The sequence below is a fragment of the Carcharodon carcharias genome, chromosome 13, assembly GCF_017639515.1.
Source record: "Carcharodon carcharias isolate sCarCar2 chromosome 13, sCarCar2.pri, whole genome shotgun sequence".
NCBI lineage: Eukaryota > Metazoa > Chordata > Chondrichthyes > Lamniformes > Lamnidae > Carcharodon > Carcharodon carcharias.
In genome coordinates this window covers 57,692,117-57,708,152 of record NC_054479.1, presented here as the reverse complement: position 1 = coordinate 57,708,152, position 16,036 = coordinate 57,692,117, and the positions used below count along the sequence as shown (strand labels likewise).

Here is a 16,036-nt window from a genome sequence, read left to right as displayed (position 1 = left end):
TCAACTCTTTCTTGGACTCGAACTCAAGTTCTGTCGAAGGGTCATGAGGACTCGAAACGTCAACTCTTTTCTTCTCCGCCGATGCTGCCAGACCTGCTGAGTTTTTCCAGGTAATTCTGTTTTTGTTCTCCCCATCTACTCTGTCCAGCTCCCTCATGATTTTGAGCACCTCTTTTCAAATCTCCTCTTAGCCTTCTCCTCTCCTCATCATAACTGAAGTTTCTCATCCCTGAAACCATTTTTGTAAGTCTCTTCTGCACTCTCTCCAATGTGTTCACATCCTTCCTAAAGTGTGGCGCCCAGAACTGTACACAATACTCCAGCTGAGGTCAAATTAGTGTCCCATACAAGTTCAACGCAACCACCTTGCTCTTGTACTCTACGCCCCTATTAATAAAGCCTGGGATACTGAAATAAAAACAGAACATGCTGGAAAAACTCAACAGGTCTGGCAGTATCTGTGGGGAGAGAGACAGAGTTACTGTTTTGAGTCTGTATGACTAGGATAATATATGCTTTATGTCCCGGCCAGAAGACAGGAAGTAAAGTGTATCTCTGTCACCCTGGCTGCTTTATAAAATTATTATTTTTATTTTAAAAATTGAGATTTTCCCCTGACCAGCCTTCTTCTTCCTTTAAGGGACTGTGGTGGCAAAGTGAGCCCTAGTTACTAATAGCCATTTTTACTGGGTTTAGTGATCTCCATTCTTAGTTAGACAGCTGGTTGGCTGGGAGGAGATGGGTTCACTGAGGTGGCACTCAAGAACTGAAACATTAACCATGTTTCTTTCTCCACCGATGCTGCCTGAACTACTGATTGGTTCCAGCAACTTACTTCCGATTCATGAACTGAGAAAGTTTTGTTTGTGAAGTGTTGGCGACAGAAAATTAACAATCATTGGACTCCAAAGTAACTCTAGAGATGGTGCCTACCTAAAAGCGCTTTTATGGCATCATAAATTGGTCACAGCAAAGAAAGAGGCAATTCAGCCCCTGGTGTCCATGCCAGCTGACAATCATTCTGGCAAATCTTTTCTGCACCCTCTCCAATTACTTCACATTCTTCCTAAAGTGTGGTGCCCAGAATTGGACAATATGCTCTAGTTTTGTTAGAATCATAAAATGATTACAGCACATTAAGAGGCCATTCAGTCCGTCGTGTCCATGCCGGCTTTGACACCCATTACCGCAAATCTTTTCTACACGCTCTCCAATGACTTCACATCTTTGAGGCCAACCCGTGATAAAGCGGTAGTTTTTACTTATTGCCAAATAGTCATAAATTAATTTTTCTTCTTTGGAAGGACCCCTCTGTGTCATGCGGAGCTGTCGTGGTTTCCAGCGCCAGCCTGCAATAAGCGGACAGAAGGACGTCGCCTCCGGCCACGGTTACTATGGAAACAAGCTCGCGGCTCTCAACTGTCTCTCCGCTTCCTCGAGGGCCCGGAACCGGAAGTGTTGTCAGGTACACAGGAAAGGTCGTGGGTGTCGTGGCGACAGTCTGAGTGGTTGCAGTGCTGTTGTTTGAAGCCGGCACTATGAAGACGGTGCTGATGGTGGCCGAGAAACCGTCTCTGGCTCAGTCCATTGCCAAGATCCTATCGCGGGGTAAGTGAGCCTGGCCCGGCAATGACCAGGACTGCTTTCTACAAGCTCAGGTTTTCCGGGGCCCGCTGGGCTTCAGCGTTGGCTCTGCGGCTATTAGTGAGCGGGAAGGTGGCGATTTCGCTTCGTTTATAAAGCAGCTCGATACATCGTGAGGAGAGTCAAAGCGCGTTAGACAGCTTTGTAAGGTTTGTTCCCTGTAGTGATGTAGGCTGATATTTAAAACAAAAACAGAATTACCTGGAAAAACTCAGCAGGTCTGGCAGCATCGGCGGAGAAGAAAAGAGTTGACGTTTCGAGTCCTCATGACCCTTCGACAGAACTTGAGTTCGAGTCCAAGAAAGAGTTGAAATATAAGCTGGTTTAAGGTGTGTGTGTAGGGGGCGGAGAGATAGAGAGAGAGAGAGAGAGAGAGGTGGGGGGGGGGGGGGTGGGGTGTGACAAACAAGCAGTGATAGAAGCAGATCATCAAAAGATGTCAACGACAATAGTACAATAGAATTGTACTATTGTCGTTGACATCTTTTGATGATCTGCTTCTATCACTGCTTGTTTGTCCCTACAACCACACCCCCCCCACCTCTCTCTCTCTCTCTCTATCTCTCCGCCCCCTACACACACACCTTAAACCAGCTTATATTTCAACTCTTTCTTGGACTCGAACTCAAGTTCTGTCGAAGGGTCATGAGGACTCGAAACGTCAACTCTTTTCTTCTCCGCCGATGCTGCCAGACCTGCTGAGTTTTTCCAGGTAATTCTGTTTTTGTTTTGGATTTCCAGCATCCGCAGTTTTTTTGTTTTTGTTTAGGCTGATATTTAGTTAGATTCCAGGAACAGCATTTGAGATGAGTGATCAGAAAATCTGTTTTTGATGGTTGAGGATAAATTTTGGCCAGGACACTGAGAGAATTCTCCTGTACTTCATTCAGTAGTGACATGGGATCTTTTATGCCTAACTGAGGAAGTACATGGGCCTTAGTTTAATGTCTTATCTGGAAGAGACTTGTGAGGGGCAGGATACCTGTTCTGTTGAAGGGTCATGAGGACTCGAAACGTCGACTCTTTTCTTCTCCGCCGATGCTGCCAGACCTGCTGAGTTTTTCCAGGTAATTCTGTTTTTGTACTGGCTGTTGAGCTTTGGACATGTTATCTTGAACTTTTGAAAGGAGCTGAATTGGAGGCTGACGAGGAGAATTCTAGCCTAGGGGTGATAAGTGTGGATAAAGGTTTCAGTTGTGATGAGACTGAAGTAGAGATGAAGGTGTTGGATATTATGGAGGTGGAAGTATGGGGTGATAGGAAAAGAGGCTTGAAGCTCTGCTTCTGGATGAATAGGATGCTGATGCTTCACACAATCTGATTCAGCCATTTTGGCGCATTCTGCAAATCTCATCTAAGAGAACACAGAAGAAGTTATCCAAAATTATTTTATTACAAACTCAAGTATCAGGCATTAGCTAGATTATTTCATTTTAATATGTTAAAAGTTATGGCTGTTTTAACCACTTTAAGGAATAAACAAAAGGATTTTGGGTGAAGTGTAGGTGGACAGGCCATCTAAACATAATCTCAAAAATGAACAACTTTTTAAAAACCTGAAGCTAGTACCTGAAAATTGGAAAATTGGGATTCAAGATTTGAAACATATTAAGAAAGGTACTGTATTAGGAAAATGTGACTAGTCAGTGTGGCTGGATAAATGTAAACAGTTTCACTTGGAAGAGAATTGGTAGTTATATTTTCTTATTTCCTATGCACTTTTTCCACAATGAATAACTTTTGAATGTGCACAAGCAGGATGATATGAGACTAAGTTTAAAACCATCATGGCTGTAGCTTGGTGAATTCAAGGTAATCCATGTGACTTGTTCTTCTATCTTTAAAAGTAACAGACTTATAGAATCATGGATTATAGCTAGTCTCACTTCCCCTACCCATTCCTTTAACCCTGAACGATTTTTTTATCTACAGGTACTTATTCAATTCCAAGCAATAGAGCTAATTGATCCCACAACCAACGGATCAGATCTCAGCTCTGCAATCCTGCCACATCCAGCTGTGAATGGTGGTGTACAATTAAACAATTCACTGGAGGAGGCGGCTCCACAAATATCTCCATCCTCAATGGTGGGGGAGACCAGCATATCAATGCAAATGATGAGGCTGAAGCATTTGCTACAATCTTCAGCCAAAAGTGCTGAGTGGATGATCCATCTTGGCCTACTCCAGAGGTCCCCAGCTTCACAGATGCCAGTCTTCAACTAATTAGATTCACACCACCTGATATCAAGAAATGGCTGAAGGCACTGGATAGTGCAAAGTTAATGGGCCCTAACAATATTTCAGCAATAGTACTGAAGACTTGTGCTCCAGAACTTGCTGCGCCCCATGCCAAGCTGTTCCAGTACAGCTACAACACTGGCATCTATCTGGCAATTTGGAAAATTTCCCAGGTATGTCCTGTATGCAAAAAGCAGGACAGACCCAACTCGGCCAATTACAGCCCCCTCAGTCTACTCTTGATTATCAGTAAAGTATTGGAAAGGGTGATCAACAGTGCTATCAAGCAGCACTTGTTTAGCAATAATTGCTCACTGACACCCAGTTTGAGTTCCGCCAGGGCCAGTCAGCCTCTGACCTCATTACAACCTTGATTCAAACATGGACAAAAGAGCTCAACTCCCGAGGTGAAGTGAGAGTAACTGCTCTTGACATCAAGATTGCATTTGACCGAGTGTGGCATCAAGAAGCCCTAGCAAAACTGGAGAGTCAATGGGAATCGGGGAGAAAGTCTCCATTGGTTGGAGTCATATTGAGCACAAAGGAAGATGGTTGTGGTTGTTGGAGGTCAATCATCTCAGCTCCAGGACATCACGGCAGGAGTTCCTCAGGGTAGGGTCTTCGGCCCAGCTATCTTCAGCTGCTTCATCAATGACCTTCCTTCCATCATAAGGTCAGAAGTGGGGATGCTTGCTGATGACTGCACAATGTTTAACATCATTAGCAACTCCTCAGATACTGAAGCAGTCCGTGTCCAAATGCAGCAAGACCTGGACAATATCCAGGCTTGAGCTGACAAGTTTCAAGTAACATTCCCACAAATGCCAGGCAATGACCATCTCCAACAAGAGAGAATCTAACCATCGCCCCTTGATGTTCAATGGCATTACCATCACTGAATCCCCCACTATCAACATCCTGAGGGGTTACCATTGACCAGAAACTGAACTGGACTAGCTATATAAATACTGTGCCTACAAGAACAGGTTAGAGGCTAGGAATCCTGCAATGAGTAACCGACATCCTGACTCCCCAAAGCCTTTCCACCATCTACAAGGCACAATTCAGGAGTGTGATGCATTACCCCCCACTTGTCTGGATGAGTGCAGCTCCCACAGCACTAAGAAGGTTGACACCGTCCAGGGCGAGGCAGCCCCCTTGATTGGCACCACATCCACAAACATTCACTCCCTCCGCCACCGACGCACAGTAGCAGCAGTGTGTACCATCTGCAAGATGCACTGCAGGAATTCACCAAGGGTCCTTAGACAGCACCTTCCAAATCCACGACCATATAGAAGGACAAGGGCAGCAGATAGATGGGAACACCACCACCTAGAAGTTCCCTTCAAGTCACTCATCATTCAGACTTGGAAATATATTGCTGTTCCTTCCCTGTCATTGGGTCAAAATCCTGGAACCCCCTTCCTAACAGCACTGTGGGTGTACCTACACCACATTGGATTGCAGAGGTTCCAGAAGGCAGCTCACCACCACCTTCTCAAAGGCAACTAGGGATAGGCAATAAATGCTGGCCCAGCCAGCGAAACCCAAATCCTGTGAATGAACAAAAAAAAATTCCTGTTTAAAAGCCACAATTTAATCTGCCTCCACCATCCTTTTGGGCTGTCATTCCAGATCTTCAATGCACACTGCGTAAGAAAATGTTTCCTCATATCACCTTTGGTTCTTTTGCCAATCACCTTAAATCTGTGTCCTTTGGCTTTCGACCCCTCAGCTAAAGAGAACAATTTTCTCTACCTACTCTTGATTTTGAACAACTATTAAATCTGCTCTCAACCTGCTATTCTTGAAGGGAAGCAACCCCAGTTCTTCCAATCTATTCTTGTAACTCAAGTCCCTCCTCTCTGGAACCACAAAATCTTTTTTGCATCCTCTCTAAAGCTTTCACATGCTTCCTAAACTGCGGCGTCCAGAATTAGACATAGTACTCCAGATGAGACTGAATCAGTGTTTTATAAAGGTTCATCATAGCTTTGCAATCTGTGCACCATTTTATAAACCCATGATCTTGTAAGCTTTTTTAACCTTACAAACCTTTCCCAACATTCCATCACCTTCAATGTTTTGTGATCACACTCCCATGTTTCTCTGTTCCTGTACTCTTTAGTTTATATTGCCTTTCGTCATTCTTCCTACCAAAATGTATCACTTCCTACTTCTTCGCACTGAACTTCGCATGCCACATGTCTGCCCATCCACCAACCTGTCTGTCTTGAAGTCTGACTATCCTCCACAAAGTACATAATACTTCCAAGTTTTGTGTCAAATGAAATTTTGCCCTATACATCAAAGTCTAGGTCATTAATATATATATTAAGAAAAACAGTGATTTTAGTAAAGACCCTTGGAACACCACTGTATACTTTCTTCCAGTCCGAAAAACAACCTTTTACCACTACTCTGTATTTCCTGTCACTCAGCCAACTTTGTATCCATGCCACCACTAAACTTTTTATTCCATGAGACTCAATTTTACTGACAATCTATTATGTAGAACTTTTTCAAACATCTTTTGGAAGTCTATACACGCCACATCAACCATAATACCTACGTTAACCTTCTATGTTACCATAACAAAAAACTCAGTTTAGTTAAACATAATTTGCCTTTATAAATCTGTGCTGGCTTTCCTTAATTAATCTTGTTCAAGTGACTGTTAGTCCTAGATTATAGTTCTTAAAAGGTTTTCCATCACTGATGTTAAACTGACTGGCCTGTAGTGTTGGATTTATCCTTGTACACATTTTTGAGCATGTTCTCCAGTCCTCTGGTGCCACCCACTTATCTAAAGAGGATTGGAAGATTATAGCCAGTTCTTCTGCAATTTCAGCCCTTACTTCACTCAGCATCCTTGGATGCACCCCATCAGGTCAGCTTTAAGTACAGCCAGCTTTTCTAATACCTCCTCTTCATCAATTTTTAACTCATTGGTAACTCAATGACCTCCTCTTTCCCTATGGCTTCTTTCTTGGTAAAGACAGGTGGCAAAGTATTCATTTGGTATCCCAGCCATGCCCTCTGCCACCAAGCATCAATTCCCTTTTTGGTCTCTAATTGCCTCACACCTCTTCTCACTACCCTTTTATTATTTATTTGCCTATAGAAGACTTTTGGATCTCCCTTTGTTAGTTGCCAGCCACTTCTCATACACTCACTTTGCCTCTTTTATTTTTGCTCCTCTGAACTTTTATATTCAGCCTGGTTTTCAGTTATGTTATCAATATGACATCTGTTTTATGCACTCTTTCTTGCTTCACCTTACTTTCTATCTCCCTAGTCATCCAGAGAGCTCTGACTTTGCTTGCCCTTCCTTCCCCCTTGTGGGAATGCAGCTCACCTGGTCTTGAACCATTTCGTTAAAGGTGGCCCATTGTTCTGTTACACCTTTGCCTGCCAATTTTTGATTCCAATTTACCCCACACAGGTCCGTTCTCAACACATTAAAAAGTTGGCTATCCAATTAATTATTTTTGCTCCTTGTCCTTTTCCATTGTTACTTTAAACATTATGGTACTATGATCACTGTTCCCTAAATGCCCCCTGAATGACACGATCTATTTGATTTACCTCCTTTATCAGTACCAGATCCAGCATTACTACTTCTTTGTTTTGTCAGAAATGTGCTGATCAAGAAAGTTCTCCTGGACACACTTCTGAAACTCTTCTCTCTCTCTACCCTGTACACTGTTGCTATCCCAGTTTATATTATGATAATTAAAGTCAACCGCGATCACTACTCTATAGGTTTCAAAGAAAGAAAGAAAAGTACAGAACAGGAACATGCCCTTTGGCCCTCCAGGCCTGTGCCGATCATATTTCCTGTCAAACTAAAACATTTGCACTTCTGGAGTACATATCCCTCTATTCCCATCCTATTCATGTATTTGTCAAGCTGCCTCTTAAACACCACTATCGTACCTGCTTCCACCATGTCCTCTGGCAGCAAATTCCAGACACTCACTACCCTCTGCATAAAAAAACTTGCCCCTCACATCTCCTCTAAAGTTTCCTCCTCTCACCTTAAATCTATACCCCCTAGTAATTGACTCTTCCACCCTGGGAAAAAGCTTCTGACTATATACTCTGTCCATGCCACTAATAATTTTGTAAACTTCTATCAAGTCACCCCTCAATCTCCGTTCTTGCACCTCTCTCTAATTTCCCTCCAAAATTGCCCCTCCATATCTTTCCCACTAGTGGGTGACCTCTGGAATACATCCAGTAGTGTAATGGCACCTCGATTGTTTCTTAACTCTAACCAAATAACTTCTGTCTTCAGGACATCATCTCTCTCCAACAGTGTAATATTCACCTTAATCAGTACTGCTACTCTCCCCTTTTCCTTACTTATCTACACTGAGCACCTTCTATCAAGGGATATTTAGTACATAGTAATACATAAACCTTTTTGAACCAGGTCTCCGTTATCACCACAACATCATATTTGTATGCGGCTGGCTGTGCTCGCAGCTTGTGAGCCTTATTTACCATGCTCTGTATATTTATGCATAATTATAGAGTTGGTCATCAGTAGTTGAACTAATGATGGGGCGATTAAAATCAATGATGCTTAAGAGGCCAGAATTGAAGGAGTTCACATATCTGGGAGGGTTGAAGGGCTAGAAGAAGTTACGGAGATAGGGAGGGCAAGGGCTTGGACAGATTTGAAAACAAGGATGAGAATTTTAAAATCAAGGCATTGCTTAACTGAGAGCCTGTGTAGGTCAGTGAGCAATGGAGGTGAATGGCACTTGGAGGTAGGATACAGGTGGCAGAGTTTCAGATAAGCTTAGGTTTATGAGGCGTTGGAGACAGGAAGCTGGCCAGAAGTGCCTTGGCATAGTTAAAGAATAGTCAATAGAGTCATAAGGCTTAATTTTAATTTTATCAAAAACCTATGGTTAAAATTGGGCCCATAGAATCAGAATAGAATAAGATCATTATGCACAGAGTGAGACCATTCGACCCATCAAATCTACCTAGTTTTTTTGAAGAGCAATAGAGTTATTCTGCTTCCTTGCTTTTTCCCCATATCCCTGAACATTTTTCTCCTTCAAGTATTCATCATTCCTTTTGAAAGTTGCTACTGAATGTGTCTTTACCTTTCACCCAATTAGAGATTGCATTCCAAATTTCAGCTACTTTTGTAAAAAGGTTTTTCCATGTGTCACCTATGATTTTTTTTTGCCAATTGCTTTTTAAATCTGCATGTTCAAGTTATCAATTTTCAGATGTTGGAAACAGTTTCTTTTTATTTAGTCTACCTAAACCCTTCATGATTTTAAACACCTCTATCAAATCCCCTCTTAAGCTTCTCTGCTCTAAGGATAACAACTACACACACCCCCCCCCGCCCCAAGCCTATTCACAGAATTGTATTCCTCTGCCTCCGGAAACATTTCAGTAAATGTCTTCAGTACCCTCTCCACAGCTTTCGATTCCTTCCAAACATGTGGTGCACATAATTGGACATAGCTGGGGCTGCACTAGTATTTTGTATAGTTCAGCATAACTTCCTTGCTTTTGAGCCCTCTGCCTCTGTTTATAAAGCCCAGGATCTTAATTGCTTTTATTAATCTGTCCTAACATCTTCAAAGATTTGTCCACAGACACACCCAGGTCTCCCTGTTCTTACAATTTTGAAGGGGATGCATCACTTAGTTTGTACTGTGTCTTCTCATTCTTTCTATCGAATTGTATCACTTCAAAATCTCCTACATTGAATTTCATCTGCCCATTCCACCAGCCTGCCTGTCCTTTTGAAATCTATTACTATATTACTTTCTCACCAATTGTGACACTTCCAATTTTTATGTCATCTGCAAATTTTGCAATTGTGCCCTGTACCTCCATGTCCAAGTTATTATATATATAAAAAGCAGTGATCCTAATTTTGAACCTTGGGGAATTCTGCTGTAAACCTCCCTATAGTCAGAAAAACAGTTCAATACAACTCTGTTTTCTATTTCTTAGTCAATTTTATATCAGTGCTCCTACTACCTGTTTTATAAAATGGGCTTCAATTTTACTAACAAACCTATTTATGGTGCTTTATCAAATGTCTTTTGAAAGTCCATGTACACAACATGAACTGCACTGCTCTCATCCACCCACTCTGTTACCTTAGCAAAAAAACCTATCTAATTAGTCAAACAAGAATCACTGGCTTTGAGAGAGGAGGTGAGAAGAACGAAAAATCTGTTTAATATTGGAAAGAGGAACAGTTTTTATACCTGGTAGCAGGTTAGTGACCTAAAAAGGGTGCTTTTGATAGCTTCTGAAACCCACAGGGCTAAATGTCTTTGAGATCTGGCATAGATGGGCCAAATGGTCTCCTGTGCTGTAACATGTTATGAGTCTACATAGAAACCAGTCTAAGAACAGAAAACTGCATGCAACAGTGAAATTCTTACTTTAAGGAAAGGCATGGTTATCCTCATAGTACAGACGCTGCAGATTCCGGAGAATTCAATGGATTTGCAAAAAAAATTCTGGTGAATGTGCTGTTTGTCCTCGGTGTTTTTACATACAGGAACATCAGTAATCTGCTGATTTCCTATTTATGTAAATGTATTTTAGTTACTACGTACACTATTTAGATCATTGATGTCTCCTGGATAATTTTAGTTCTAAATCATAATAGTTGATGGGTACTGTTGAGGTAGTAGTGAACTTTTGGGACCACTGCTAAGTTAGTCATGCTCCCTCAAGTGCAGAGTAATTCATGAGAGTTGGATTTGTTATGGTGATTTACACCTGTCCAGTGAGACTACAACAAGAAACTGTTAGCCCTGTGAAATATTATATTAATTTTTCAACTCCTCTTCCTTTCAGAAAGTTGAACAAGAAGGGAAAGAATGCTTTGCTACCTAGGAACCACAGGATGCCTTCTGATGGTTGTTTAGGAGTAGGCATGTATGGGGATACAGAGCATGAGATTTCGGTGCATTATTGATTCTTCCCACAAGTACACCAATGCTCCTTCGCTAGAAAGGGAAGTATCATCCAGAAGTCCATTCCTAATGAAGTACTTGAGCCCTCAAGGCCCACAGGATTTCAGGTTTGGCCCCCATTCTGTGGTCAATTAGTAGATCCCAGTGGAGCATTTGGTGAGGCTGCCACAATCTATGTTCTTAAATTGGGAGTGGAAAATTGTGGCTTGTGTAAAAACTGAGTATTTATGCACGACCTAGATTCTCCTTGTTTGTTCTGTGGGGCATAATTTAATTTGCATCAAAATGGATCCTAAAAGTTAAACATCAGTTTCAAATCAGTGGAATTTTAGTTTTGGAAATCACTATTAATATTGTAATTGGACTTTTTTTAAATAAAAAGAGAGAAAAGAAATGCCTTGTATCATCAAAATACTTAAAACTCAACACTGTGCAGTGCAATAACTAGTTTGTAGGCAGATGTAGTGGTCATTCTTTGCAAGCAACAACCTGCAAGCAAGTGTGAGGTGAATGGCTAGTTCTGTTGTATTTGTTGAGTGCGAAATGATGACCAGGGCACTGAGAAAACTATTTGCTTTTCTTCAAACTAGAGCCATAGGATAATTCATTTTATATACCAGACATGTATTTATCTATAGATGCAGTTACTGGTCTGAGGCTGGTTGATGTAACTTGCGTATCAACTGGGTTGAACCTCATTTAAGCTCCTTGGTTCCTGCCTGGCTTGCCTCCTGCCCAGGTGAGAACTTTGCGCACACGCCCTTATACATCACCCTTCAGATTGGGTCCAGCGTGGAGCTGTCCTAAAAAAGAAAAGTGCGTTGAAAATGATTTAATTTGAACGTGGAGTTTGTAGAGATGACAGACAATTGGTGTGTGAGTTCATTATTTGGCCTCAGCAGTACCCCTGAAATTAGCTGTGCACTGAATTTGTTTTTCATTTGCCTTCCAATCAGGTAACTTCAACTCCCGGAAAGGGTTGAATGGAGTATGCTCTGTACACGAGTACACTGGGACTTTCCTGGGGCAGAGTGTTCGGTTCAAGGTGACTTCAGTCTGTGGTCACGTGATGACCTTGGATTTCATAGGTAATGTGGATCCTGATGTGACATTTTTCTATTTGGGGAGGGGTGAAAATTGTTGTCTGATGTTGATGTCTGATACTGGGTACACAAGTGGCTACTTACAAGTGTATTCCTCAAATGAGTATTCCTCAATCTGCTTGTTTTAAATCTTAGATTTTGAGGACATAATTGTTGTAACATTTTATGAGACTTTTGTGGGGAAAGGATCAGTACATTAACTGATCATAGCTGTGCAGAAAAAAAAACTAAGATGACTAGGGTTATCAACTGAGTCACATAATCTCCAATCGCCCTCTTCAAACAGCCCTTTTTCTCTCATCACCAATATTTTTGTAACTAATAAACACAAGTGCTAAAGAAAATGAAAGAACAAAAAATAATTGTTTTAATGTCCCTATGATTTTTCTTCTGGGTTGCCTGCAGCAGTGTCTAGGAGATGGATCTTTAATTCCTGGAGAATCTAAGACTCCTGGAAGGTTTGCATTCCCAAATGCTTGCCCTCCTTTGCAAGCTCATCCACATACCTCATCCAAGGGCTCAGATGTAAAGTTACAGAGCTGAAGTCTTTCAAACTGGTTGCATTATTTTGTATGACATCTTATTATATTAGTGACTGCCACCTAGTTTTTAATTGCTGTATGTAATTTAGCATGCAAATAAGTTCCATTTTGCTGGTGAAAAATGTACATTGGCACTATCACCAGGTTTTGAATGAAAAAATACAGTTCTGGTCCACTCTTCACATTACTAGATGCCAGCTGTTGCTTTCCATATCCTATGAAATCAGGTTTTCTGCTGGTGGTAAATGGAACAAACAGGTGTGGCTCTGCTGGTATTTAGTTTATTACTGGGCCGTGGCGAACTTGCGATGGACAGTTGCTGTATGAATAAAATGTCCAATGGCTTAGTGAAATATGTGAACCATTGTAATGTCTTTTTAAAATTATATTGCCTAGCTCATTAATTATATATACAGAATAGGATTAAGAATAGCAGATCTGTGATTGGATGTGAATTGTGGTCAAAAGATACTTTTGTTCCAACTCGACTTAGCTGTTGACTAGCCCTCCCGCCATGATCTGCCATATTTTCACCGCAGAATCAAAGCCATGCCCTCATTTGCAGTGAGGGAGAGTGACCCCCATATCCTGAACCCCCAACACTCCCCCTACCAAAAAGTGCTATAGAACATCTCCATCAATCAACACACATTTGGGAATAAGAATTCCACGAGGGAAAGGAAGGGCAACGTTGCAGAATGTGCTGTCTGTTCCATATGTGAAGAACTCCACCGTAGACTTAATTAGGTTCACTTTCCTACAGTAGGTAAACTTTACATTCAGAATATTGTACTGTAGTGTGCTTTTATTCATTCAGGTGCTTCATGCTCTTCGACCTGTTATGAACATTCCTTATGGGAATGAGAGGGTGATTTATCATGCAAGGTTCGGTGTCAGCGAGAATTTTTGCATAGCTTTATCATTGGTCCAGATCCAATTTGAACTTTTTGTTAATTATTAAAGTGGAGTGCTCTCAGAGCAGGTTCTGAAAGAAGACCTTGATAACGTGAATGGGTTTTTCTTGCTCTGTTGTCATTCCTGCATTCAGCCCTGTGTGATAATGGTGGGATCACTTGATATTAATCTTTATGGCTGAAGCAATCCAGGCTATATCTTTTTTATTTTCAGGTAAATATAACAACTGGGATAAAGTTGATCCGGCAGAGCTTTTCAGCAAAGCACCAACAGAAAAGAAAGAAGCCAACCCCAAACTCAACATGGTGAAGTTCTTACAGGTACGAAAAATAGGAGTCCCCAATTCAAAGTGGTCATGTTCTTACCAGTACTATATTTCACCCCCAAACTCAACTTGGTCGAGTAAAGCTAAGTACGTTGGACATGCATAAATGCGGTTAATTTTCAACAGGTTCCGGTACTGTGTGACTGTACACAGTTCTTTTTATTTTGTTGAATAAGGTTTGCTCACTGCCTAAATGTATGGAGTTGCTACTTATTCAGGATATGGGTCACACACTATTATTTAGTTGTTATCATTTGGTTGAAACTTTATAGCACTATGATCTTGGGTGAGGTTCACTTAATTTTAAAATGGTAATATTGTGTCCAACAATGTAAATCAAATATTGCTGAGTTAATTGTTTGAGCATTTAATGACATTAATTCACAAGTGTATCTGTTTTGAACAGGTAGAAGGGCGAGGCATTGACTGCATTGTGCTGTGGCTGGATTGTGACAAGGAAGGGGAAAACATCTGCTTTGAGGTAAGGCTTTGACTCTGGAACTGGATAATAAATTTCTATTTGGCAGGACCCAAAACAGAAGCTTTTATTTTGAACTAAGGATGGCCAATTACAACAACTGCTCAACAGGGAAAACCTTGCCCTTTAGATCGTTCAGGTGTAAAAGTTCAGCAATTGGGCAGCTTGAGGAAAAATGGCAAAGTGACTCTAGAAGAGTGTATTTGTGAGATTCTTTACTCGTTTCCAAATCCCTCCAAGGCCTTGCCCCTCCCTTTTTGTATAATCTTCTTCAACCCCACAACCTTCTGAGGTATCTGTGCTCTTCTAGCTTGGCCTCTCATGCACTCCAAATTATAATTGTTCCACTGTTGGTGGCCATGCCTTCAGTTACCGGGGCCCCAAGCTCTGTTATTCCCTTGTTATGCTCTTCCACTTCTCTACCTTGCTTTCCTTCTTTAAGGCAGTTCTTAAAACATCCTTCTTCAACCAAGCTTTTGGTCGTCTGACCTAATATCTTCTTATGTGGCCGCTTGTCGTGCCTAGTTATAATGCTCTGAGAATCACCTTGGGATGTTTCATTATGTTAAAGGTGCTATATAAATACAAGTTGTTAGTTGCGTTGTGAGATGCGTCCGTTACTTTTGCCCGTTCTGAAGCTGAAATCTGATGTTACCCTTTGCACGTATTGAGATAAGCAGCTCGAATGCTGTCCACGCCAATGCACATTTTAGGGCAGTTACTGCTCTCATTTGGATTTGTAAATTCATGTTAAAATCCTGAAAATCAATGATTATCTTGATTTTAACTGAAACAAATAGTTGTTGAGACCTATATACTTTGGACTTTGTACTCAAATTGTAATTCTTGATGCAGGAGCGTGGGGCACTCCTCAGACATGAACTGCCGAGCACAAAAGTCCTGGAGCTCCCTCAGAAGCTCTGGTCGCTGCTTGATCATAGTATCGTAGTAGTGCAACACAGCATAAAATAAGATATCTCTCAAGGAAAATTACTCTAACTATGACCTTAGTAAGTCCAACTCAGTGTCTTCAGCTCTTCACTGTTAGCTAACCCATTAACTGCATGGAGCTGGTTCAAATGTGTGCCAACAGACTCTCCTTTGGGTGGAGGATTTCAGAAATTAAATATAAATCTAGCACCCTTTTCTTGGAAATCTGCCTTAGAAACACGGAGCAAGTTGCATGAACCGTTCAACTTCCAAACCAGAATATGTGAGCAGAATCAAAGCAATGTCCTCATCTGCAGTGAGGGAGGGTGACACCGCCGCCGCCCCTTCCATATCCCCAACCTCAACACTCCCACAATGAAAGTGTTTTATAGAACGTCTCCATCAATCAACACACATTTAGGAATAAGAATTCCTTGAGGGAAAGAAAGGGCAATGTTGGAGAATGTACTGTCTGTTGCATATGTAATAAACTCCACTGCAGACTTAATTAGGTTCACTTTCTTACAATAGGTAAACCTTACATTCAGGATATTGTACTGTAGTGTGGTTTTATTTATTCAGGTGCTTGATGCTATTCGACCTGTTATGAACATTCCTCGTGGAAATGAGAGGGTGATTTATCGTGCTAAGTTCAGTGCTATAACCGATGCTGACATTAGCAATGCTATGAACCAATTGGGAGAACCAAATCGGAATGAGGCACTATCAGTGGATGCGCGTCAAGAGCTAGACCTGAGAGTGGGATGTGCTTTTACCAGGTACAGCAAAAGTCTATACATATGAACATTATTCTGAAATGCTGGCTGCCCTATGCCATATCCTGGCTGCCATATGCCATATACATCAATAACTTAGATGAG

General features: G+C 41.4%; 1 protein-coding gene across 7 annotated transcripts in view; it reads left to right on the top strand.

The window, feature by feature from the left end:
* Nucleotides 1–1,451: 1,451 nt before the first annotated feature.
* Nucleotides 1,452–16,036, top strand: part of top3b (DNA topoisomerase III beta) — a 72,212-nt gene continuing 57,627 nt past the window's right edge. For 3 of the 7 annotated variants that reach the window (XM_041203276.1, XM_041203282.1, XM_041203280.1), the window contains exons 1-5: nt 1,452–1,608; nt 11,819–11,950; nt 13,636–13,742; nt 14,154–14,228; nt 15,738–15,934. In XM_041203276.1, the coding sequence (XP_041059210.1) occupies nt 1,539–1,608; nt 11,819–11,950; nt 13,636–13,742; nt 14,154–14,228; nt 15,738–15,934 (581 nt within the window). In that variant the 5' untranslated portion in view covers nt 1,452–1,538. Of the gene's footprint in view, nt 1,609–10,743; nt 10,970–11,543; nt 11,602–11,818; nt 11,951–13,635; nt 13,743–14,153; nt 14,229–15,737; nt 15,935–16,036 lie in introns of those variants that run through there. The other 4 variants (XM_041203278.1, XM_041203277.1, XM_041203279.1 and 1 more) reach the window with 4 other exon arrangements.